The 27,995-nt window shown below is 40.3% G+C and overlaps 1 protein-coding gene across 1 annotated transcript in view; it reads left to right on the forward strand.

Annotated features, from left to right (window-relative positions):
* LOC143022819 (uncharacterized) overlaps positions 1-27,995 on the forward strand; it is a gene marked incomplete at its 5' end in the record, with an annotated part of 134,948 nt that overhangs the window by 99,085 nt on the left and 7,868 nt on the right. Inside the window, one exon of the mRNA XM_076181198.1 lies at positions 18,759-18,824. Coding sequence (XP_076037313.1) covers positions 18,759-18,824 — 66 coding nt within the window. The remainder of the gene's footprint in view (positions 1-18,758; positions 18,825-27,995) is intronic.

The following is a 27,995-nucleotide window of genomic DNA, read 5'->3' on the forward strand; positions in this document are numbered from 1 at the left end:
CTTCTATAGCTGCCTTTCTTTATTTTCTTTCCGTGTCCTCTAGTATTTCTGTCATCCCATTTTATCAGATTCTCTCAGTAATTTCTATGCCTTTCATGATTCTGTAAATAGCTATCAAATCTCCTCTCTCTCTTCTTTGCTCTAGTGTCTGTAGTTCAAGTTTTTCTAGTCTCTCTTCATATGATAGTTTTGAGAGTGTTGGTGCCAATTTTGTAATTGCTCTTTGTATTCTTTCAAGTTTTTTTTATACATTTTTTTGTACTTGGTGACGATATCGTTGCTGCATATTCCAATCTTGATCTTATCAGGGTGATTAGGATTTTCTTCACCATTTCTTCATCCAGGTATGTAAATGCAACTTTGATTGTTCTTATTAGGTTATAAGTTTCTCCAAAAATCTTATTTATATGTTTCTCAGGTGACATATTATTCATAACAATGACTCCCAGGTCCTTCTCATTTTCTACTTTTTTTATTCCTTCTCCCAATTTATATGCTCCTGTTATTCTGTTTTTGCTTTTTCCAAATTCCATTATACTACACTTTTTTGTATTGAACTCCATCTCCCACTTCCTACTCCATTCTTGTACTTTATTTAGATCTCTCTGTAGTGATTCACAATCTTCTTCAGTTTTCACTCTTTTCAGTAGTTTTGCATCATCTGCAAAGAAGCTCATATAGCTTTCTATTCCTTCATCCATATCATTAATATACATAGCAAACATTATTGGGGCCAGAACTGTTCCCTGCGGAACACCGCTTATTACTTCATCCCATTTTGAGTGCTGGTTTCTTATCACTACTCTCATTTTTCTTTCTTGCAAAAAGTCCTCCATCCAATTTAGTAGTTTGCCCTGTATTCCTCCTTCATTTTCTAATTTCTTAAGCAACTTCTTATGTGGTACTTTGTCAAAAGCTTTCTTTAGATCTAAAAATGCACAGTCCGCCCATCCATCTCTTTCTTGTATTATATCTATTAGCCTTGAATAGAAACATATTAAAATGGTGACGCATGATCGTCCTTGTCTGAATCCAAATTGCCTTGGATTTAACACTGTTTTTTCTAAATATTTTACCCATCTACTTTTGATAATTCTTTCACAAATTTTTGCTATTGTACTTGTTAGAGAGACTGGTCTATAGTTGGTAGGTTCTTCTTTATTTCCTCCTTTATATATAGGTACTATATTTGCTTTTTTCCAATCTTCTGGAACTTTTCCTTCTTTCAAGGAACTATTTAGTATGCTATGTATTTTGTCTGCCAGTTCATTCCTGCATTCTTTCAGTATCCAGTTTGCTATTTCATCTGGTCCATGCGATTTTCTGACATCAAGATTACTCAGGTGTGTCAATATTTCATTCTTTGTTACTTCTATTTCTTCCATAGGGGGGACTTTCTCTTTCCATTCAATCTCTTCAGGTTGTATGTTCTCCCTTGTAAACACTGATTTAAAATGTTTGTTCATAATTTCCGCCATTTCCATTTCCTCAGTGTATTCAACTCCCTCTTGTCTTAATTTCTCCAAGTCTTGTTTGTTATTCAGTTTATTGTTTACAAATCTGTAGAATAGTTTTGGTTGATCTTTACACTTTTCTATGATATCTTTTTCATATTTTCTCTTTTCCTCTCTGCACATTTGTACATATTCATTTCTATAACAGGTATATATTTTCCATTTTTCAGGTCTTCTGTCTTTTTTCCATCTGGTCCAGGCTTTGTCTCTTTTGTCTTTTAACTCCCTACAACTTTTGTTGTACCAGCATTTTACATATTCTTTTTCTTGTTTTTGTCTTGAGACACTTTTCCACTCCTTTTTTGTACATTTTTGTCAAAATATTCCATTTCTCTTCTACTGTTGTTTCTTCTTTGTATATTTCTTCCCAGTTTTCCTTTTGAAAGAATTCTCTTATTTTATCAAATTTTGTTTTTTCATACATCATTCTTCCTTTTCTGTATTGTTCATTTCTTTTCATATATTTTTCTTCATTAAATTCCAGTTCAATCAATATGTGGTCACTTTTACTTATTGGTGTTTTGTATTCAATTTTGTCCACTATTCTAGGTTCGAATGTAATTACTAGGTCTAGTCTCGATGGCTCTTCTTCATTTCTATACCTAGTGTTCTCCTGTATCCATTGTGTCATTGTATGGTCAGTAACCATCTCAAGTAGAGCGTTTCCCCATGAGCCGTCTCCACCCTTTACTGTCATTTCTTCCCAGCAGATTTCTTTGCAATTAAAGTCGCCCATCATAACTATTTTGCCTCCCTCTTCCATTATCTTGTTTAATGTTATCTTTGTGTCCTCTAACATACTTTTATGTTCACTCTCTTCCCATGAGGCTGTTTTTGGAGGCACATAATTTATCACAAACTTTCTGTTCTTCTTATCTCTGTCTTCTACTTCCATCATTATCATCTCTACTGTATTCTTTCCATATGTGACACACTTCACGTTTATATCCTTCTTAGTCAGGAACATAACTCCACCCCCGTCCTTTTTCACTCTGTTTCTAATCCAATAATTATATGCATCATGTCCTACACTGTTGGGTGGTAGTGGACCTTTTAATTTTGTTTCTACAATTCCCATTATGTCCGGTTCTTTTTCTTTCAAATAATCATTCAGCTCATTCAATCCTGTTATTAATCCATCTATATTTGTGTAAGACACTCTTAGTTTTCTGCCACTTCCATTGTGTTCTCTGTTTCCCTTTTGTTTTTCTCTTGTATGTCGACTTTCTTTAGTTTCATATTCACTACTCTCCAATAGAATCTCTCTTTTTCTGACTCCGTTCTTATCTCGTTTTTTTCCTTTGCTTCAAGTCTTTTCTGTTTTTCTTCCTCTCTTTCCTCTTTATTCATTTCCCTTTTTATCCATACCTTTTTATATTGTTCACTTGTTGCTAGTTTCCCTGTTTTGGATAAGATATTCTCAGCCGTAGCTTGTGACCTGAACTTAATCTTAATTGGTCTGGTCTTGTATGTACTATATTTCCCTAGCCTGAATTTCTCTTCGATTTGTTTCATTATTTCTGGTTCATCTTCCTGAACTAATTCTAGTATATTTCTTACTTTTTCATTTTCCTCTTTGATTCTTGTGGTTCTATCTGGGTTATGTTTCTCTTCCATTCCTAATATAATTATACATTTCTTTTTGTCTGCTAAGTCTCTTACTATATTCTCCTTCTGTCTCATCACTTTAATAACTGAGTTTTCAGTTTGTTCATTCATTTGCTGTCTGATTATGTCAGTGAATGCAACTTTGCTATTTTCTTGGATTTTTTCCAACCCTCCTTGTTCTCCTTATTATTCTCCTTTAAGACTTTATTCTCATCTTTTACTTCTTTTAACTGTTTTTTTAATTCTTCAATTTCCTTAGTTAAGTTATTGTTCGCCTTTTCTAGTTCTTCCAATTTTTCAACTCTCCGTATAATATTGTTAACATAACCGAACCTACGCTCCAAGTCCTCGATCATCTTATCGACCTTCTCTTCTAGTCTTGTCAGTCGGGGGGGTTGTGTCCCCCCCACCCTCTTTAAATCCCTGGAAAATATTCTCATCACTTTCTACTGTATTGCTCATATCTATACTTGAGGAGGGGGATGTAGGATATGTTGGGCCCCGCAGGCAGCAAGCCCGCGGTAACACGCTGTAGGCAGTTCGCCTTGGGCATGAATAAAGACATTTACAAAGCTCGTCTCTCACTCACCTATCCTATAATTTCTTATTCTAACACAATATCTTCTTAAAACCCTTTACTGCTCTTAAAAGCTTTCCTTCTATCCCATATATCTGCAATACCCCCCACAGTGCCCTCCTGTCTATACTGTCATAAGCCGTTTCCAAATCCATAAAAAAAAAAAAAAAAAAAAAAAAAAAAAAAAAAGTCTGGGATATTGGCTGCATGTTATTGTGGCAGATTAGCATGCAGTTGACACTTTAGGGTCTATATGAGGCGCCTCTACGGACCAGAGCCAAACATCATTTTGTCTGTGATAGAGGAAAAATCTGTACATAGAGAAATGATGACACTTTTTATTCTACGACTGTCCCTCCGTTACGCTGTCCCCCAACCCCTTGTTACTGTCCTGTACCATTTCTCTGAATACTCATTTCCTTTTTTCGCCTACCTACCCTGTGGTGGGGGCAAAAGAATACTGTCACCAAGTATTTCCACTTGAGTCGTAAGAGGCGACAAAAAAGGGACGGGGGATGGGATTAGGAGTCCTACTACCTGTAGTCCCAAAAGGGGACATTCCTAAAAAAGAAAGTAAAGGCATAAGAGGGTCTGGGAGTTTTCCAACCAGTACCCTAAGGTTTGGGTCTTTTAATGTGCGTGGATGTGGTACAGATGAGAGTAAAAGGGAAAAGATAGGCAGTATGTTTGTGAGAAGAAAGATGGATGTACTGGCTTTGAGTGAAACTAAAATAAAAGGAAAGGGCAACTGTGAGTTTGGGAGTGTGGCTGGGAGGTACTCAGGAGTGAAGAGGGGACGAGGGAGAGAAGGGGTGGCTATACTAGTAAGTGAAGAGATAAGTAAGCGTGTAGTGGAGTGGAAGGAGGTGTCATCAAGGTTGATGTGGATGAAGGTGAAGCTGGGAAGGGAGATGCGGGTTTTTGTAAGTGCGTATGGGCCTGGTAGTGAGAAGAGCGTAGAGGAAAGGGAGGCTTTTTGGGTAGATATAAATGAGTGCATAGAGGGATTAGGGAGAAATGTCAATGTATTTGTTTTGGGAGACCTTAATGCTAGGGTAGGAAATGAACCAATTGACGGAGTGATTGGGAAGTATGGAGTTCCAGGTAAAAATCGTAGTGGAGAATTGATGGTGGTGGTGTGTCTTGAGAGTTGATGATAGCAAATACAGTGTTTAAGAAGAAAGTCAAGCATAAGTGCACATAGGAGAGGGTGGTGGATGGAAGGGTGGCAGATAGAGCGTTAATGGACTACATAGTGGTTACCAGGAGTATGGTAGGAAGAGTTAAGGATGTACATGTTTTAAGGGGAGAGAGTGGGGGAATATCAGATCATTTCCTGGTGGAAGGTAAATTGAGAGTGGAGAATAGGTGGAGAAAGAGGAAAAGGGCAGAAGGTAGGGAGGTACTTAGAGTGAACTGCTTAAATGATGAAAAAAAGGAGAATGAGTATAAGAAGAAGTTGAGAGAGGAGTGGGAGAGAGTAAAGGATAGAGTAGAACTAGGAATGGAGGAGGAATGGGGATGGTTCAAGGAGGGAGTCATAAGGTGTGCAAAGATGGAGTGTGGAACAAGGAGGGCGGGAGGAAATAGAAGGAAGGGTAGTGAGTGATTCGCCTCCTCTTCCTCTCTTAATTTCTTTCCAAAACATCTTTTTGTTATTTTCAAGATGTTCTGTTATACTCTTACCCCATTTTACATCTGCTCTCCTCTTTGCCTCCTTTATCTTATACTTCACTTTTCTTTTCTTTGTATCTCTCATATGATTCTCTCGTCCTATTTTGTAATCAATCTGTGAATGCTTGCTTCTTCTCTTTTACACCCTTCTTTGTTTCCTCATCCCACCACTCACTACCTTTCCTTCTATTTCCTCCCATCCTCCTTGTTCCACACACCACCGTTGCACACCTGGTGACTCCCTTCTAGAACCATCCCCATTCCTCCTCCACTCTTAATTCTACTCTATCCTTCACTGCCTCTCACTCCTCTCTCAGCTTCTTCTTGTACTTCTTCTTCTTTCTTATTTAAGCAGTTTATATTAAGCACCTCCCTACCTTTTCTCCTTTTCCTCTTTTTCCATCTATCCTCCACTCTCAACTTACATTCCACCAAGAATTATCTGATATTCCCCTACTCTCTCTCCTTAGAACATATAGATCCTTAATTCTTCCTACTATACTCCTGGTTACCTGTCAAAAGGGTTCTTAGTGTGATGTGGACTCGGGAAAAATGAGAAGTGGGAGAGAAACACTAACACCACTATGATGGATTTATTTGTGTTAACAAAAGTACAGCTATCCTAACTGAACAGTACCTATAGAGGCAAATAATTCTACAACACTTTCCTGCCTTTCTGGAGGGAGGCTGAAGTGTCCGCCCAACAGCTCATCGCTGTGATCTACTGCTCGAGTCGAGTAGCTGAGTCCTCCTGCACCACTGAGTCCCTCCTGGTCCGCAGCGGACGGCGACCCGTCGTAGAGTAGTGGACTAGCTTGGACAGACCTCCCGCTCGCGCGGGATCGGTAGTTGTAGGAGGGGAAGAGATGTCTGTATGAAAATAAAAAGATAGTTGTGTATAAAAGAGGGCTTCTGCCACCTGGCGATTAGGGATATTTATTTCGTGGTGTCGTGACTTTGGAGGTGTGGGCAGGAGACTTGGGTTTGGAGGCTGGGATTAATATATGTAACCATGAGGTTACGTAAGAATATTTATTCTTCTTATCCTCATCCAACAAAGTTAGAAAACGAGTAGAAGGCTTAGTCTTAGGGAAAGATAGAGAAATTGGAAATAATTTTAGTGGTAGGTAAACTGAAATGAGATGTCGTAGAGTATCTTCAAGTTCCTTCATGACTTCCCTCTGTAGATCTGGGGGAAGAGAACCGAAGAGGAGGGTTGAATTGCACATGGGTGGCGCAGGAGTGTCGACGAATTGTCCTGTCTAGTTGGCGGCCCTGGGAAGGAAGGGATGACCTCTCGCTATGGTCAACCTTTGACCTGGGGTCAGGTAACTGGGCGCGCTGCAGCGGCTCCTCTCTCCTAAGCCTGGGTCGGTCCACGTGGTACAGCTTACGCGTGGACAAAATGTCTCTCGCTGTCAACTTCCAGGTTGACACTCCTCCAACGACGCTAGCTCTAGACCATGTCGAGAAGCTTGAAAGAAAATGTGTGTGGTGTCCTATTTAGCCCTTGCTACCTCGAACTTGCGTCATGAACGTAAAAACTTCAGGCTGGTTTTTTCTCTGGCCAATGCAGCATGACATACCTGTCGAATGTAATGCCTGTGCGTGTGTGTGTGCAGATGTAGTGTACTGTATACACAAAAAATCCAGTCTTCTTCCTCCGGACCTGGGGACAAAAAGATACAGGCAGTTATTTGTTCAACCAACATTCTCCAGATCTGGACAATTAGGTCTGCTCCCACATTCTCGTTTCCCTTAATATATATCACTTTATAATCAAACTGTTGCAAGTATAGTCCCCACCTGGTGAGCCTGGCGTTGGCTGTCTCGGATGGTTCTAAATGCTCCAACGGCATATGATCCATCTCCAAGACGAATCTACTTCCGTATAGGAATAATACCATACCATATACTAAGGGCTTTTTTCCCCCTTACACAGGAGGTAGCCAAAACGAAAAGGCATAGAAACCACTCCCACCCATCCCATCCCCTATTCAATCCACTCCCCTCCACCCGCTTCCCTCCCTCTCATCTTGGCACCTCCTGGATGACGGGTCATTCCTGCATCCTGCACACTGCCCTGGGTCAGAAGCAGTGTCGTAAGACACAGTACAACCACAGCAAGGCCGCTTCATTACTTCGGCGACCCCCCTCTCCGTCCCCTCATGCAGAAAAGGAGGCGGCGAGAAATCCCTTCGGGCTGCGTCAATTTATTTCTCATACATACTTGCTCATCCCCCATCCCCCACTCACTCATCCATCACAGCATCATCTATACACAACCATTCTCCATTCACCCCTATCTTTTGTCCTCCCCCGTCCTTTCTCAACAGACATTCTTCTCTTTCGTAATGCTCCCTTTTACCCCATCAATCCATCTCATCCAAGGACACCCCCTCATATTCACTCCTACCTCTGTCTCCCACATCTCCTTTACTAATCTTTTTTCATTCATTCTTCCCATGTGCCCAAATCATCTCAATACTCTTTCAGCAATCCAATCTTCCAACTCCATTCCCGCCCCAGTTTTCTCCTCACCTTCTCATTTCTCACTCTATCTAGCCTAGTAATCCCTATCATACTTCTTAGACATTTCATCTCAAACACATTCAAACTCCTTCTCTCTTCCTCTCTTATGTTTCATGTTTTTGACCCACACAGTGCTGACGGCACAACCACTCCTTCATATAACCTCCTCTTAGCATCCATTCCCAAATGTCTATTTCTCATTACACTTTTTAATCCACCAAGGCATTTACTCGCTTCTCTCAACCTACATTCTACCTCCACCCCTCTCCTCCCTTTCCTGCCACATTCGCACACAAGTATCTAAAACTATCCATTCCTCCAGTCTCTCTCCCTTAGTACTCACTTCCAGTCTGCGGCCAATTTCTCCCTTTGTACATCTGATTACCTTACATTTACCAATATTTATCATCAGCTTCTTTCTTTCACACACCTTCCAAAATTCTGTCACTTAATTCCTCAATCCCTCCTCTGATCCTGCTACATGTGCAGTGTCGTCAACAAACAACAACTGGCTTATTTCCCACTTTTCTCTATTTTCCTTAACCATCCCGAACCCCAGACCCACTTCCCTTGCATTACCTCTCGCACCATCCCATCCATGTATACAGTAGACTGAACAGCCAGAGCGACATAACACACCCCTGACGTTGTCCCACCTTTACCTCAAACCATTCACTCTCTCCATTTCTAATCCTAATATACGCTCATAAAAACTTTTGACTGCTCTTAACAGCTTTCCTCCTATCCCATATATCTGCAATACCTCCCACAGTGCCTTCTTGTCTACCCTGTTGTAAGCCTTTTCCAAATCTATGAAAGCCAAAAAAACACCCTTACCTTTTCCGATAGCTTTCTCATATATCTGTCTCACCATAAAAATATGATCTACACATCCCCTACCTGTCCTAAAACCACACTGTTTCTCACCAATTACTCCCTCTGTTGCTCTCCTAATCCTCTCAACCAAGACCCTTCCATAAGCCTTCCCAACGACACTCAAGCTGATCCCTCTGAAATTACAACACTCACACTTGTCCCCTTTTCCCTTGTAAAGTGGAACTATACAGGCACTCCTCCAGTCCTCCGGCACTCTACCCTCTCTCCAGCAAACATTAAATAACCTCACCAGCCAGTCCACCATAACTGTACCTCCTTTCTTCAGACATTCTGCATGGCATCCTTCCAACTCAGGTGCCTTACCTGCTCTCATCATCTTAACAACTGCCTTCACTTCATCTTTCCTTATTTCTCCTCCATTTTCCTCACTCATCACTGTCATTTTCATAGTGCTTCCCACTGCAACTGCCTTTCCCTCCCTATCCTTCTTTACATTTAGCAACTCCCTAAAATACTCTGCCCACCTTCCTTTTACTGTTGTCTCTTCCATAATCATCTCTCCATCTGCACCTTTTACCTTTTCTTCTCTACTTGATTCTCCTCCTCTTCCTCTCTTGATTTCCTTCCAAAGCATCTTTTTATTACTTTAAAAGATTTCTGTCATACTCTTACCCCATTTCACATCTGCTCTCCTCTTTGCCTCCTTTATCTTATGCTTAACTTCCCTTCTCTTTACTTTATACCTCTCATACGATTCCCTCATTCTAATTTGTAGCCAATCTATGAATGCCTGCTTCTTCTCTTCTACACCCTTCTTTGCTTCCTCATCCCACTACTCACAACCCTTCCTTCTATTTCCTCCCGCCCTCCTTGTTCCACAGACCATCTTTGCACACCTTATGACTCCCTCCTTGAACCATTCCCATTCCTCCTCCACCCTTAGTTTTACTCTATCCTTCACTCCCTCCTTCTTATACTCCTTCTCCTTTTCTTTCTCATTTAAGCAGTTCACTCTAAGTACCTCCCTACCTTCTGCCCTTTTCCTCTTTCTCCACCTATTCTCCACTCTCAATTTACCTTCCATCAGAAAATGATCTGATAGGTGATCGTATAGGTAGAACTGGAATTTCTTTATTCCATCTACCACAGCCATCAATTCACGTTCGATAGTGCTGTAGTTCCTCTCTGTTGCCCGCAAGTTCCTGCTGTGATAAGCTACCGGGTACATTCATCCGTCCTGCTCCTGGAGTAGAACTGCTCCGACGGCGTCCTTGGATGCGTCGGTCCGTAGCGTGAAGGATTTGCTGGGATCAGGGAGCTGCAAAATAGGCCTACTACACAAGTGGGATTTCAATTGCTGGAATGCCCTTTCCTCAGTCTCTCCCCAACTTACTCTGCTCGGTGCACTCTTCTTTAGAAGGCAATGCAACGGAAGTGCTAATGCAGCGTAAATCTATCAGGTCTCACTAGCTGAATCACTATGCCTGGAACTTCTCTGGTTTCGCAAATCTATCCACGGCCGGAATCCTTCCTCGGTTCTGCAAGACTCGAACGGTGGGTCCCTACAACCTACAATGAAAAGCTGGTCACCCTACCGAATGCTCCACGTCCTTCCATGTCTCGCTTTGCCTGACCTGTACTGTTTCAGGACCTATATCGTTCTCAGTTTCCTCCGAGATGATGGTAGTACAACCTATTAGTTCTCTCACTTCACCCCGGAAATGTTTCCTAACTAAGCGTGGGCATCCTAACTGGTCAGACGTCCTATGTCCTATCACTCGCTCCTTCCCTACACTCATGCTAGCTACGGCCTGCCTATGCCGCTCGGGTTAATCCAACAACTGCGTAAACGTACTTAATACTAATCATGCACAGTTCACTTGTCCAGCAGTTTTGTATTTCTCTCTCTTTTTCTCAACCAAGTCCCTGTTCGAAGCGTCAGTGTCGAAAGGGTTCGAAGTGTGTGGACTCAGGAAAAATGAGAAGAGAGAAAGACTAACACTACTATGATGCCTATATTTGGATTAAAAACAGTACAGCTATCCTAAATGAACAGTACCTATAGAGGTAAATAATTCTACAACACTTTCCTGCCTTTCTGGAGGGAGGCTGAAGTGTCCACCCAACAGCTCGTCGCTGTGATCTGCTCAGGTCGAGCAGCTGGGTCCTCCTGCTCCAGTCGGGCGCTGAGTCCCTCCTGGTCCGCCGCGGACGGCGGCCCGTCGTAGAGTATCTTCAAGTTCCTTCGTAACTTCCCTCTGTAGATCTGGGGGAGGAGGAGAACCGAAGAGGAGGGTTAAACTGCGCATGCGTGGCGCAGGAGTGTCGACGAATTGTCCGGTCTAGTTGGCGGCCCTGGGAAGGGATGACCTTTCGCTATGGTCAACCTTTGACCTGGAGTCAGGTAACTGGGCGCGCTGCAGCGGCTCCTCTCTCCTAAGCCTGGGTCGGTCCACGTGGTACAACTTACGTGTGGACGAAATGTCCTTCGCTGTCAACTTCCAGGTTGACATTACCACTATATAGTCCATTAATGCCTTTTCTACCACCCTTTCATCCACCACTCTCTCATTTGTACTTATGCTTAAATTTCTTCCTAAACACTATATTTGCTACCATCAACTCTCTAGACACATCTCAACCCTAACTCTCAACTATGATTTTTTTCTGGAATCCACACTTCCCAACCACTCCGTCTATTGGTTCATTTCCTAACCTAGCATTAAGGTTTCTCTATACCACTACATTGACATTTCTCCCTAAACCTTTTATGCACTCATTTATATCTACACTTTTCTCACTATCAGGCCTATATGCACTTACAAAGAATTACATCCCCCTTCCCAGTTTCACCTTCATCCACATTAACCTTGAAGAATGCTCCTTCCACTCCACCACACTCTTACCTATTCCTTCTCTCCCTCGTCCTCTCTTCACTCCTGACATCCTGCCAACTACACTCCCAAAATCAACTTTGTTTCACTCAGTGGCAACATATCCATCTTTCTTCTCACATACTGCCTATCTCTTCCCTTTTACTCTCATCTGTACCACATCCACGCACATTAAAAGACCAAAACCTTAGGGTTCTGGTTGTAAAACTCCTCCCAGACCCTCTTATGATTTAGCAATTTTTTTTTTTTTTTTTTTTTTTTTTTTAAGGAATGTCTCTGTAGGATGTACGATAGTTAGGCTGCCGATATGTACCTGTATGCAAGCATGTAAGTATAGTATACGCCTAGATACCACGGCGTCTCATCCACCTCAAACATGGCGCAGTGATCACAGGTAGAGACGCACCCCCTATAACCTCCAGGATGCCCTTGCCGCGCCGCCCCACCTACACGCCTTCCCAATCACCTAGGGCTACCACCACCCGCGGGCTCAATCAGCGGAAGCCATTCAGTCCTTGGCTTCGCTGTTCGCCGACAGACATGGCTTGTCAGCCACTAGGGTCCCACCCTCCGCAGCTCCGGAGAAATGTGAGGTGGGAATGGAGCCGGCGTCATTCAGGACCTGGAGGAGACCCATGGAGTCCTGTTTATCCCTTTGCTGATTCAACCTGTACGATGCAGTGGCCCATGTGAGGCTACATTGCACTCCGGCTTTGCAACGCAAGCTGGATGCGAAATAGACGGTACAAGAATGGAACTCCCTCACCCCGGACGCGGCTCTGGATGCAGTTAAGCAAATCGTGTTACGCGAGTGCAATCAGGCAGTGCTCTGGTCTGATGTCTTTCATGCATCACAGGAACCTAGTGAGAGTGTTAGCGAGACGTGGCTGACCTCCCATTGAAGTGCATGGGCACCGCAAAGTGCAGCATCGCCCTAGGGGCTCATACCACAGAGCAAGACATCTACTTTGTGCAATCAGCCAAGGATCTCTTCCTATCTCTTGAGGCCTGCAAGGGGTTACATCTGGTACCCGGAAGCTTACCACATGTTTCCCCCATAGCGGCACATGCCTAGCCCACACCAGAGACGAGCCCACTCACCCAGCCATCGCCCAGACCATCCACAGTATCTCTCACCCCGCTCGAGGATAACGCAGCCAGGTTCGAGAAGTGGCTACCACGACATTTTTCAGCATCCATATTCAACACCTCGAGAGTACCGCTGCCGATGATGGACGGGCCACCACATCGAATCCGCCTGGCCCCCGGAGCCACTCCCTACGCGTGCCACACACCGGTATTAATGCCGAAACACTGGGCAGCAGAGGTCAAAGCACAACTCAATGAAGATGTGATGTGTGGGATCATTGAGCCTGTTCCGGCTGGGGTGCCCAACGAATGGTGTGCCCAGATGGTGGTGGTGGGTGGCCAAGAAATCTGGTCAACCCTGCCACACATCAACTTTCAGCAGCTCAATACAGCATGCCTACAGGAGACTTACCACACCCCTGCACCCTTCGACATGGTATCCTGGTATCCGACATTCCCAAGCATTCATACAAGTCGGTAGCAGATGCGCACTGGGGATACCATCAGGTGGAGCTCCACCCGGACAGCCACAACCTCACCATGTTCATTATGCCATGGGGTAGGTATAGGTATCGCTGCACCCCTATGGGCCACTGGTCTGCTGGTGATGCATACATGAAGCAGTTTGATGACGTCATACAAAGGATAGTAAGGAAGCACAAATGCGTGGGTGACACCCTGTTGTACGACAGCGGCATCGAGGACGCATTTTGGCACGTCTACGACTTCCTAGAAACCTGCGCGGCTAAGGGTATCACACTTAAACCGGAGAAATTCTAATTCGCCAAGAGAGAGGTGGACTTCGTAGGGTTCAGGTTTGGAGAAGTACAAACCCACGGAAGATCGACTAGCAGCCATCAGAAACTTCCTTATATCGCCCCAGCCCACCATCACCGACATCAGAGCTTGGTACGGATTCGTAAATCAGCTGGCACCATTCCTCGCCACTGCTCCCGTCATGAACGCATTCCGGGAGCTCCTGAAGAAGACATCTGGCAAGTATGTCTACTGGGATGAGCAACTCTGTACCAAGCTCCACCAGGCCCAGGACATCATCTGCCCACTTGCCAGGGATAGCCTAGCATACTACGATAAGTCCTGCCCCATGGCCACCATCACTGACTGGAGCAAGAAGGGCATGGATTTGTTCTCCTTCAGCAGTACTGCAGGTGCTCATCCGCCAACACGCCCTTCTGTTGCAAAGGGGGCTGGCGCCTCGCGCTGTGTGGCAGCCATCATCTCACCCCTGCCAAGTCAGACTATGCTGTGGTGGAGGGGGAGGCCCTCACCATTACATGGTGCCTGCAGAAAGCAAGGCTATTCCTCCTTGGGTGCCCCAACCTCATCGTCGTCACAGACCACTGCCCCCTGACTAAGCTACTAGGGTATCAGGCCCTGGTGGATATAGCAAACCCCTGCCTCCTTAGGCTCAAGGAGAGGTCCCTACATTTCAAGTTCCAAGTGAAGTACCTACCCAGAAAATGTAATTCTGCTGCGGATTGCTTATCATGCTACCCTGCCCTCAGGGCTGAGCCCAGCATGACCGACATCGACTTTGATGAGGACCTAACTGCAACAGTAGCTGCTGCAGTCTCGGCTTCAATCACACATGCAGGATTTGTGGTGGACAAAGAGGGTGTCAGAGAGGCCACTGCCACAGACCCAGTCTACCAATGCTACTAGCAAAGGTCACCACTGGTGACTGGCACCCTAATGAATCACAAGAAGTGGCTTGTTTTCTCCCCTTCTATGGGGTTAGGGAGAGGCTGGCCATCGCAAAAGATATTGTGACATACACGTTTGATCAGGGATGCATCTGCTCGTCATCCCCGAAGCTCTCCTCCAACAAGTAGCAGTTAACCTGCACATGGGCCACCAGGGCATTGACTCCATGATCTGCAGGGCCAGGCAGGCGGTCTACAGGCCAGGGATAGAGGGTGACCTCCAGCATCACAGGCAGTCTTGTGAGGAGTGCAAGGCCCATGCCCCATCCTTACTGGCTGAAACACACATTGTAACCCCTCCCCCTGAATACCTGTTCCAATGTACAGTGGCAGACATGTTCCAGCACCAGGGCCACATGTACATGGTGTATGTGGACAGACTGACAGGCTGGCTGGAACTGGCCCACTTTCCCAATGGTACCTCATCCCACTGGATCAAGACACAATTGCGGAGGTACTTTACCTACTGGGGAGCCCCACAGCAATTATTGATGGATGGTGGAACAAATCTGGCCAGTGAAATGGCTGAGTTCTTCAAGAAATGGGGCATCTCAGTGAGACTTTCTTCCGCTCATTATCCCCAATCGAATGGCGTCACAGTAATATCAGACAAAGGACGATAAATACGCGACTTCACAAATAACAGACAAAATCCCACTCAACCAGACAGTATCATATACAAAATCCCCTGCTCGGGATGCAACCTTGCCTATTATGGTGAAACATATAGGGGATTAAAAAAATGCATACATGAACATAAGGCCGATATCCGTCACCACCGCACAACAAACGCCTGGGTAAACCACATAGACGATAAACAACATTTACCTCAATGGAACCAAGCAAACATTTTACATGAAAATCTAAACAAACCACAAAGAAAGACTCTAGAAGCAATATACATAAACACCAACAATTGCATCAACAACAGAACAGGAGATATCAAGATTGCAAAACATGCCGCCAAATACGCCATGAGACAAATGTCCACACATAACAAACAAACAAATACATCCACCCGCCTCACACCTGACCCCACATGACCACCTAGCCTAGCAACACACGGAATCCCACCCCGCATCCCTCATAAACCACAGCAACTGCCCTACAAATACCTATGTATTCATTCTCTGTAAATATTACCTCTGAAGAAGCCTCAAGGCGAAACCGGTCAGGAATAAAGTCTCTTGTTCTCACTCGTGTCTTTCCACTCTTACCATTCTTAAACCTGTCATGATATCACAATATATATATATATATATATATATATGTATATATATGTATATATATACATATATACATATATATTTATATATATATACATATATATATATATATATATATATACAATATATATATTTATATATTTATTTACTAATATATATATACAGTTTGTCGACTTACGACCGAGTTCGGTTCCGACAGACAGTTCGTAAGTCGTTCTGGACGCAAGTCGGTCTATATATATATATATATATATATATATATATATATATATATATATATATATATATACAGTATATATTACCCTTTAAATATTTTTGTTACTGTATATATATATATATATATATTGTATATTATATTTAGCATACTGAAATAATCTTAGCATCTTTGAACTATGTTGTATAGTATTTCTTAACCTTTTTATAATTTTATCTGATTTTCTTTGGGAAACGTAGCCTAGGAATAAGCATACTGAATAAAATCCTATCATCTTTGACCTATAATATCTAATACTGTACGAGTATTTTCTAACCTTTTTATTATTTTACCATCAGACTTTCTTTAAGAAACGTATGCATACTGAATAAAATCTTATTATCTTTGAGCTACGTTGTTTAATATTCATTAACTTTTTTATAATTTTCGTTAGGAAACGTAGCCTAGGCCTACGCATACTGAATAAAGTCCTGTTATCTTTGACCTACAAATACTTTTTTGTTGGTTACAATAAAATCATTGCAAGGCAAAATTCGGACATTTTTTTTATTTTTTTATTTCAAAACACATTCTTTTCGTTTACGTACTGTACCGAAAATATTGTTATCGACAACAGACTAGGCATAAACAAAGTTTACTGTTACATTTTATTAATCGCAAAACATAAAAATACAAAATGCTGTACCGAACATAGTTATCGACAACAGACTAGGCATAAAAAAGTTTTACTGTTACATTTTATTAATTGCAAAACATATAAAAATACAAAATGCAAGGCAAAATTAGGATTTTTTTTTATTTCAAAACACATTCTTTCCGTTTACGTACTGTACCGAACATACTGTTATCGACAAACTAGCCTAGGCATAAAAAAATATTGTTACATTTTATTAATTGCAAAACATATAGAAATACAAAAATACAAAATGCAATGCAAAATTAGGAAAGATTTTACTTCAAACAAAAAATTGAAAGAATATTTAGCTGGCTGGGATGCTGACGCTGTCGGCAGCCTGCCAAAACTATCGTACTAGCGTCTCGCGGCGTGCGGAGTAATTGTTCTGCGCTGCCAGACATAACATTTCAATTCTATCACTATTAAATGTTAAATATTATTGCACTATCTCGTGGTCGTAAAGTCGATCAGTCGTAAGTCACATAGGTCGTAAGTCGACGACTTCCTGTACATATATACAGTGGTGGGATTCAAATATTTTGTCATCCGGTTCTATATATATATATATATATATATATATATATATATACATACATATATATATATACACATATATATGTCATTTAAATTATTTATGTCCACATGTTGATCCTGGATTCTAACAAATAAAATGATCAATCATAGCTATTTCCCAAATAAAATATGTAAGAAATTGTTAAACATCATATAATGATATAGAGGTAATGATAAACTTGATAATATGAAGATATATCTATGCAGCGGCGGCGCCAGGAATTTTTAATTGGGGAGGCTAAGGGGGGGCTGAGCAAATTTTTTGGGGGGCTAATAGTAATATGATAATACACATATATTATCCTCATTTCAGAAGGGGAGGGGGTTAATGGTTGGGCTAGCACTGATGGCTGACAATTCTTTAGCCCAGGCAATTGATGATTCCACTTAATAAAATTATTTCAATGAGTGTTTTAAATTTTCAATTTGCTCATTTCAGTTGGGGGGGCTAATGGGGGGGGCTGGCCACTTTTTTGGGGGGCTAAAGTATAAATGGTGGTCGTTCGCCAAATTAGCAAAAAAGCCATTAGATATAGAGTATTAATTAAAATAAAAAAGACCATATTTTGAACCTAGCTGCCAGTGTAATTTCCTTGAATTATTACGTCTTCATCTGGCAAAATTTGTAATTCAGTTATTTGCTAGAAATCGTAAATTTTTCAGGAAATGAATTCGTACATTTTAATAAGTTATTGCTTTACTTTTTATCATGGTAACAAACCTGGTCACCACTTATGTAAATAAACTATGCACTAAATCACTAACGAAACGTACCTTTCAGGTACTTACCGGATACAGGAGACCAGTGACAATGACTGACAGCGACTAGCCAGTTTGCCAGTTAACCGGTTCGCCGAACTAGTAAAATTCCGTGAGACGGTTCTAACGAACCGGTACGAACCGGCTGAATCCCACTACTGCATACATATATATATATATATAAATATACATATATATATATACATACATATATATAAATATATATATATATATATATATTTGTGTGTGTGTGTGTATATATATATATATATATATATATATATATATATATATATATATGTATATATATATATATATATATATATATATATATACTTTATACTATTATCAAATCCAGTATATATAGCAAGGGCTAATTGGGTAAGAAAAGGCAATAAAACCTTGTTAAAATTTAATTTGGTCTCTTATGATATAAGGAATGTCATAAAAGTAATGAAGATAGTAGGAAATACTTCACCAAAGTAACAGATTTTAAAACAGTATATCCTTCATACCATTAATACTCATTATATAAAACCTTATATTACAAAACTATTCACTTTAGTTGGACATTCTACATATTCATGATGGTAACCCATGAAAAAATCACACTTGATATTTAAATTTGTTTCAGAATTGTATAATCCCAGAGGTAAAAAATGGCAGTAAAGGCAAAGACATAACAGCCAAGGGGGATTTTATCAATATTAAATATATTGAGATAGTTGATAATTTCCTTCCACTATAACAAGAAACAATTACTCATTATCAGCTATAGATTTCTATTTGAAAAAGAAAAACAAATCATACCTAGTATGATAGTAAACTCAGCCCATGATTTAAGAGATCCCTATTTAACAGATTTTGGAGGAATGGACAAAATCCTGTGACTCAGAATATATCAAGAACCCATCTCTACAATCCCCAGTAAGTCTTATATTAGATTATATTAAATATATTTAATTTACTATATATATACTGTATATATATATATATATATATATATATATATATATATATATATATATATATATATATATATATATATATATATGTATATATATATATATATATATATATATATATATATATATATATATATATATATATATATATACATCAAATGGATGCTCCCCCCTTTTGTCCATTAAATTGAAGAGTGAATGAATATAGTGCTCACCAAAACAATGTAACAATCCCCCTCATCCTTGAAAAAAAAAAAATACCACTGTCAAATGTCTGGAAAAAGAAAGGGCTAAATTTTCAAGTCTGACTCCTTCATGGCCGCTTTGAGTTTTGGAAACAAGCTTATGCCATGCTCCTGCAGATCCCATTTTAGGTACCACAAATTTTCAACAGAATCTAAATCTGGGCTGTTGCCTGGCCAGTCACATCTAAATAACATTTGACATTCTACCCAATTAACAACACTTTTTTTTTTTTTTTTTAATTACAGTGTGAGCTGAAGTTTTATCTTGCTCAAAATCTTTCATGCCAGTTCATTCAGAACTATCAGGAAAGTACAGGTTTTCCTAGAATTCATGACTTTGAATTGTATATTTCTTAAAGAGCATGATTAAGAAAATCTAGTACTTTCTGTAATTTACACAATCAGGTACCATGCATAGTTCATGCCTGGCTGGTCACACTTGCTCGAGTGATCCACACCACTGAGACCATATGGCATGCATCCTGCTAGCATCAATATCTCTTCCACTCTTCCTGCCCACACTCTACTGGATTAAACATCTCTTTCCCACTCTTTACCCCATTACCTCACCGCATTTTTGGTCAACTATAGCTTTTAAGCACCTTCCAACTTTACCAGAAAGTAAAAAATAGGTGTGTTGTGTTAAGGGTTCTGGAATAGAATTGTGTTCCCGTCATTTTCATGCAGTGTCCTATGAAGATTATTTTGGTCTCTGTAGATAGGTATCTAATTGGGGTGGTTTTGGTACATCCTGTTATTACTCTTAGTGTTCCTTCTGTAGTGTTTGTAAGTTGTTAGGGTTCATCTTACTGATTGTTGGGACCCATGCTGTAGTGATGTAGACACAGGTGGTTTTTATGAATTGCTTGAAAGTGGTTACTAGTTTCTTTCTGTTGTCCAAAGTCAGTCATTGCAATGGTGTTAAGTGGGTTAATCTTCTTGTTGATTCTTGCTGTCATGTCCTTGATATATGGACTTCCCCTCAAGTTCACTCCCTTCACCTTTACCTTCCACACCTCTTTTACTAATCTTTCATCACTCATTCTTCCCATATGTCCAAACTATCCCAATAATCTTACATCAGCCTATACACCATCTTCTTTTCCACTCCTGCTCTTCTCCTCATTTTTCATTCTATCCAACCTTGTAACCCCTACCATACCTCTTAGACATTTCATCTCAAACACAATGTTTTTTCAAGGTTTCAAAGAGAAAGAGGACTATTAGGTAAAGGTTTAGATGTAGAAAGAGAAACTACGTATAGCAGTGTACTAAGAAATCAAGGCATTAATGACTTGATGGAGGAACTAATAAATTTAAGAACTGATTATAGAGCAATGCACAGAGAAATGAACAATCTACAAAAAGCTAATGAAGAAATGAACAGAGAGCTTAATGACCTAAAAAGTGAACTAAGTATGATCAGAAGTGATAAGAAAAGAAAGAAAAATGAAGACACAAACAAAAATGAGGAAGTGAAAAAAAAGAGGTCAAAAAACAAATACAAGCAGTGACCAAAAAATTGGGAGAAACAATTAAGGAGAAAGATTTCCTAGACATAAAAAATCTGTGGAAACAAGAACATGAAAATCAGAAAATAACATTTAAAGAAATAGTACAACAGGTAGAAGAAAATGAGAAATGGTAATTAAATTAAAGAAAAGACAACTGGGTAAGAGACAGAGTGAATAAAAAAGTTCATTGTAGTTTATGGTATTAAAGAAAAACATAATGTATATAAATACCAAAGTGAAAAAGAAAAAAGAAAGAAATTGCAAAGAAAATTCTGAAAGAGGGTCAAGAAGAGGGACAAGAATTAGACAAAAATAACAAGGAGGTGCATAGAATGCGACAATACTCTAGAGAAAAACACTATAGGCCACTAAAAATCAAACTAAGGACTCAAATGATAGCTGAAGAGGTACTATCAAAAGTAGCAACGCTAGCAAATAGTGAAAATGATAAAAATATATGGATAAAAAAGGAAATGAGAGATTAGGAAATAGAGAAAGAAAAGGCACTTAGACATGAAGCAAACTTAAAAATGAGGGAAGAATGGAGACTGAAAGGAATGAGTTTTTTGGAGAGTACTGGACCTGAGGCTGAGAAATTGGTACATCAAAAAAGGAAACATAAACCAAAAAAGAGAAAAAAAGAAAAAATTACATATAACATATACAAACATAGATGGTATGATTTCAGGACTAAACAAATTAAACAACTATCTGTTAATAGAGAAACCAGATATAATGGGAATTGTGGAGACAATTAAAAGGTCTACCATCAAATACTGTGGGACAAGGTCTATACAACTATTGGGCGAAAAATAGAATGGAGAAACAGGGTGGAGGAGTCATGTTTTTGACTAAGAAAGGTTTAAATGTGACAAAGATAAAAGATGGAAAAAATAACATGGAATTGATTATGATTAAATTTGAAAACAGAAATATGAAAAGTAGAAAATTTATAGTAATACTGTATATGTGCCCCCAAAAAGACAGGCTTGGACTGATAGTGATCATTCCAAATTACTGGAAGACACAAATAATGCATTAATTGAATTATTGAAAGGAGGAAACATAGTAATTATGGGTGACTTTAACTCAAAAGAAATATGTTGGGAAGAAATGACCGTAAAAGGTGGAGAGGAACTTTGGGGAAATATTCTACTGGATATAACCATTGAATACACATTGACTCAATGGGTGAAGGAAAATACCAGATATAGAAACATTGAAGAACCATCGAGATTAGATTTAATATTTACACTGGAACCTGAAATCGTGGATAAAATGGAATACAAGACACCAATTGGGAAGAGTGACCACATACTAATAGAGCTCAAACTAAAAGAACAAATTGATGTGAGAAGAAATGAGAAACACGGGAAAGGAAAACTAATGTACAACAAAATGGATTTTGAAAAACTTAGAATTTTTTTTCAAAATGCTAACTGGGAAAAAAAATTAAATGAAGAAACAAAGATGGAAGAGAAATGGAACATATTAAAAGAAAAATACAAGGAGGGAACAGATAAATACATACCAAAGAAGAAACAAAAAAGGGTATACATAAAGTGTTGGTATAACAAAAAGTGTAGTGAAGCTAAAGATAGAAGAGACAAAGCCTGGAAAAGATGGAAAAAAAAAAGAAAAAAAAATAGCAAATGGCAAATATACATCAAACTAAGAAATGAATATGTAAAAATACACAGGGAAGAAAAAAGAAACTATGAAAAGGTTATCGAAAATAGATGGGTGCATCTGGAAGAAAAAACTATAATGAATACAAATCAATTTGGATTTAGACAAGGAAGATCATGTACAACAAACCTGATCTGCTTCTATTTGAGACTAATAGAAATAGTATAAGAGAGGGGTGGATGGGCACTGCGCCTTTCTAGACCTACTAGATAGATAGATAGATATAGATAGACTTTATTTGGCAATAAAGGTACCACACAAGAAACTAATAAGAAACTAATAAGAAAAATAGAATCAATAGGTGGCATCAGAGGAAAATTATTGGAATGGATGGAAGACTTCCTGACTGGGAGAAAAATGAGGGTAGTAATTAGAGATAAATACTCGAAATGGGAAGAAATGATAAGTGGTGTCCCGCAAGGTTCAGTACTAGCTCCAATCATGTTTGCCATATATATAAACAACATGGATGAAGGAGTAGAGTGTTATATGAATTTCTTTGCAGATGATGCAAAAATACTAAAGAAAGTAAGAACAGAGGAGGATTGTGAATCATTGCAGTTAGACCTGGACAAAATCTGGAAATGGACTCAAAAGTGGGAAGTGAACTTCAATAGCAAGAAATGTAGTATAATGGAGTTTGGAAAAAGTAAAAACAGAATATCAAGAAATAAAATTGGTGAAGAGGAAATAAAAAAGTGAACTCGGAAAGAGACCTTGGAGTACTAATCAGCAAAGACATGACACCAGACAAACACATCAATAAAATAGTCGGAGAAACCTTCAATGAAAGTGGCATTTGACTACTTGGATGAGGAAATGATTAAAAAAATATTAATTACACTAATAAGATCAAAACTAGAGTACACAGCAACACTATGGGCACCCAGTACTAAAAAGAATATAAAGAAATTAGAAAGAATACAAAGAGTAGCGACAAAGTTGGCACCAACTGTTTCCAAATTAACATACAAAGATTATCCAAACTGGAATTACCAACTCTGGAACAAAGAAGAGAAAGAGGAAATCTGCTGACTATAGAATCATGAAAGGGATGGAAATCCTAGATAGGAATGATTTACTAAAATGTGACAATGGAAAAACAAGAGGACACAAAAAGAAACTCAAAAAAGGATAACTATAGAAGAGATCTAAAAAAAAAAAAAAAAAAAAGCTTCCCACACAGAGTAATGGATACCTGAAATAATTTAGATAAAGAAACAGTATGTGCAAACACTATTCAAGATTTTAAGAAAAAACTTGATACTGAAAGATACAAAGATGGGTTACCACAAGCATACTTCCCTTCCCATATAATACTAGGTAAATTCTCTGCTATGATTTTTTCCTGGTACTACACATGGGAGAGGGTGGTGGATGGAAGGGTGGTAGATAGAGCATTAATGGATTATGTAGTGGTAAATAGGATTATGATAGGAAGAGTTAAGGATGTACATGTGCTAAGGGGAGAGGGTGGGGGAATATCAGATTATTTTTTGGTGGAAGGTAAGTTGGGAGTGGAGGATAGATGGAGAAAGAGGAAAGGGACAAAAGGTAGGGAGGTGCTTAGAGTGAACTCTTTAAATGAAAAGGAAAAGGAAAAGGAGTACAAGAAGAAGCTGAAGGAGGAGTGGGAGGGAGTGAAGGATAGAGTAGAGCTAGGTGTGGAGGAGGAATGGGGATGGTTCAAGGAGTCACAAAGTGTGCAAGGATGGTGTGTGGAACAAGAAGGATAGGAGGAAATAGAAGGAGGGGTAGTGAATGGTGGGATGAGGAAACAAAGAAGGTTGTAGAAGAGAAGAAACGAGCTTTCACAGATTGGTTACAAAATAGGACGAGGGAGTCATATGAGAGGTACAAAGAAAAGAAAAGAGAAGTAAAGCAAAAGGTAAAGGAGGCAAAGAGGAGAGCAGATGTGAAATGGGGTAAGAGTATGACAGAAAATTTTGAAAGTAATGAAAAGATGTTTTGGAAAGAAATTAAGAGAGGAAGAGGAGGAAAAGGAGAGAGTGAGTGGTTCGAGTTAAAGGTGGGACTTCGTCAAGGATGCGTTATGTCGCCCTGGCTGTTCAACTTATACATGGATGGGGTAGTGCAAGAGGTAAATGCAAGGGTAGTGGGTTAGGGATTGGAGATGGTTAAAGAAAATGGAGAAAAGTGGGAGGTGAGCCAGCTGTTGTTTGCTGACGACACTGCACTTGTGGCAGGATCGGAGGAGGGATTGAGGAAGTTGGTGACAGAGTTTGGGAGAGTATGTGATAGAAGAAAGCTAAAGATAAATGTGGGTAAAAGTAAGGTGATGAGATGTACAAGGGGTGAAAGTGGCAGTAGACTGGAAGTGAGCATTAAGGGAGAGCGACTGGAGGAAGTGGATAGTTTTAGATACTTGGGTGCAAATGTGGCAGGAAAAGGTGGAGTGAAGGTGGAGGTAGAATGTAGATTGAGAGAAGCGAGTAAATGCCTTGGTGGATTAAAGAGTGTAATGAGGAATAGACATTTGGGAATGAATGCTAAGAGGAGACTGTATGAAGGAGTGATTGTGCCAACAGCACTGTATGGGGCAGAAACATGGAACATACGAGAGGAAGAGAGAAGGAGTTTGAATGTGTTTGAGATGAGGTGTCTGAGAAGTATGATGGGGGTTACTAGGCTAGATAGAGTGAGAAATGAGGAGGTGAGGAGGAGAATAGGGGTTGAAAGGGAGTTGGGAGATAGGGTTGATGAAAGAGTATTAGGATGGTTTGGACACATGGAAAGAATGAGTGAAGAAAGACTAGTAAAAGAGGTATGGAAGGCAGATGTGGAGGGAGTGAACATGAGGGGACGTCCTAGGATGAGGTGGATGGATGGGGTGAAGGGGGCTTTGGGGAAGAGGGGAATGTCTGTTGAGGAAGGACGGGAGAGGACAGAAGACAGGGGTGAATGGAGAATGGTTGTATATAGATGATGTTGTGATGCATGAGGTGGAATGGGTGGGGGGATGGGGGGTGAGGTAGTATGTGTGAGCAAAATTTGACGCAGCCCAAAGGGTTTTCTCCCCGTCTTCTCCTTTTTATACATGGGGGGACGGAGAGGGGGGGGGTCGCCGATTTAATGAGCAGCCTTGCTGTGGATGTGCTGTATCTTGCGACACTGCTTCTGACCCAGGGCGGTGGACAGGATGCAGGGATGACCCGTCATCCAGGAGGTGCTAAGATTAGAGGGAGGGTGGAGGGGTGTGGAATATATTCAGGGATGGAATGGGTGGGAATGATTTTATGCCTTTTTCTTTTTGGCTACCTCCCTTGTAAGGGGGAAAAATCCTTGGTATATGTATGTATGTGTATGTACTCCACACTTCCCAACCATTCTGTCTATTGGTTCATCTCCTACTCTAGCATTGAGATCTCCCAATACGACTACACTGACATTTCTCCCTAAATCCTCTATGCACTCATTTAAATCTATCCAAAAAGCCTCCCTTTCATCTACACTCTTCTCACTTCCAGGCCCATATGCACTTACAAAGATCCACATCACCCTTCCCAGTTTCACATTCATCCACATTAACCTTGAAGAAACCTCCTTCCACTTCGCCACACACTCACCTATCTCTTTACTTACTAAACACACATAAATTAAGAACTACCTGTAGCTACAGCTGAAAACGTCACATCTGCACTATGTGCTTGGACTGTTGGAGCAGGTAACAGTCACAGCTGGGAATCAGAGAGCAATGTGGGATTCAAACCAACAAATAAGTGAATGCAAGACCAGTACATTTCTGACTATGACACCAGCACACATATTTAAGGAGTACATAATATATAATTCCACGCCACGAGGGGAAGAGGACAAGTATGAAGTAGTTTTAGAAGGATCAGTCTTAAGTGTAGTTAGTAAGGAATGCACTGTGTTTTGCTGCATTGCTTCTGACCTGGTCAGTGGGAAGGAGACAGTGATGACCCTTCCTCCACGAGGAGCTAAGATGAGAGGGCAACAAGGGTGGTGGATGGGAGTGGAATGGATGGGAGTGGGTGCATACCTTTGACTTGACCTCTCTTATAAGGAGGAAGAAGTCCAAGGTATATAGAATAGTAAGGCAGTGTTCATTGAAAGGACTAGGAGGGGAATGGAGGGAATAACTAAGGAAGAGGAGTATGAGTTTAGGAGAGGAAGAGTGTGCACAGACTATTTATAGTAATACAGATATACAAGTTTTTGATGAAAGGTAAGGATGTCTTTTTGGACTTTTGTAGACTTGGAGAAAACATATGACAGAGTTGACACAGAGGCCTTGTGGAGTGTGTTGCAGATGTATGAGATGGGGAAAATCTGTTGAAGGGGGTAAAAAGTTTTTATGTTAATAGTAATGTGTGAGGGTCAGGAATGGCAAGAGTGGTTTTATGGGAAGGTGGGGCTGCATTGTGTGATATAGCCATGATTGTTCAATGTGTACATAGATGAGGTAGTACAGGAGGTAAATGCAAGAATACTATGCAGAAGTGAGTAAAAGTGGAGGGAAGTAAGTGGGTCAGGTATTGTTTGTAGATTACACTGCCCTTGTGATTGATTCTGAGAGACTAAAGTAGTTGGTGAATGAGTTTGAAATGGTGTGTTTGAGAAGAAATTTGAAGATAAATGAAAAATAAGGTGATGAGATGTACAAGGAGTTATGATGGTGGCAGAATGGATGTGAATTTGAAGGTTGAGAGGCTGGAGGGTCATTTGTGGTAGTGAATGGAGGGGTAGATATGGAGATGAATTATAGAATAAAGAAGGCAAGTAAAAGTCTGGGAGGAATGAAAAGTGTTATGAGAAATTGGTGTCTGGGGATGGATTCACAGAGAAGGTTTTAAGAAGGAATAGTTAAACCCTCAGCATTCTACAAAACAAAGACTGAATTTAAAGAAGGCAGAAGGGAAGAGCTTGAATGAGTATGAAATTAAATGCATGAGAAATATGTTAAGCATTACAAGGATGGCTAGATTGAGAAATGTGAAGGTGAAACAAAGAACAGGGGTGCAAAGAAAGCTTTTGGAAAAGGTAGACCAAAGAGTGCTAAGGCGGTCAGGGCTTATGAAAAGAATAAGTAAGAAAAGACTAGAGTGTTGAATGCAAAATTAGATGAAAAGACTTTGAGCAGAAGACTAAGAATGAAATAGATGGATAGGATAAAGGAAGCATTGGATGCACATGGAGTGCCTGTCAGGGGTGGAAAGAGAGATTTTAGAAAGGGTAGATCAAGGAATGCTAAGTTGGCTTGGACATATGGAGAGAATGAGGGAAGAATGTTAAAAAGAGTGTGGAAAGCAAAAGTGGATGAAGTGAACTTAAGAGGAAGACCAAGAATGAGATGAATAGACAGGGCAAAGGAGGCATTGGATGCATACAGAACATCTGTTGATGAGTGTGGGATGGTTTCTATGTCACCAGCTGAAAGTGGTAAGGGGAGAGGAGCAGTTGTGGTAATCAGTCATGTGTAAGAAATATAGTTCAAGTTGATAGAGAGAGATCTTGGGCTCTTGGAAGAGTGTAAATGAAGGAATGACAGCCTGAAGGGATATTCTTCTCATTTGCTCAGCAAACTTTTGGAGTGGATGAGGACAGGAGTCGCCATGTAATGAAACAGTGAACCAGATCCAGCTGTTGAGCACTGATGTAAGGTGCTGTGTCTTGCTGTATTGCTTTTGACATGAAGCTATA

Source organism: Oratosquilla oratoria, unplaced genomic scaffold (assembly GCF_046742065.1).
Source record: "Oratosquilla oratoria isolate Oo_2021 unplaced genomic scaffold, ASM4674206v1 SCAFFOLD190, whole genome shotgun sequence".
In the NCBI taxonomy this organism is placed as follows: domain Eukaryota; kingdom Metazoa; phylum Arthropoda; class Malacostraca; order Stomatopoda; family Squillidae; genus Oratosquilla; species Oratosquilla oratoria.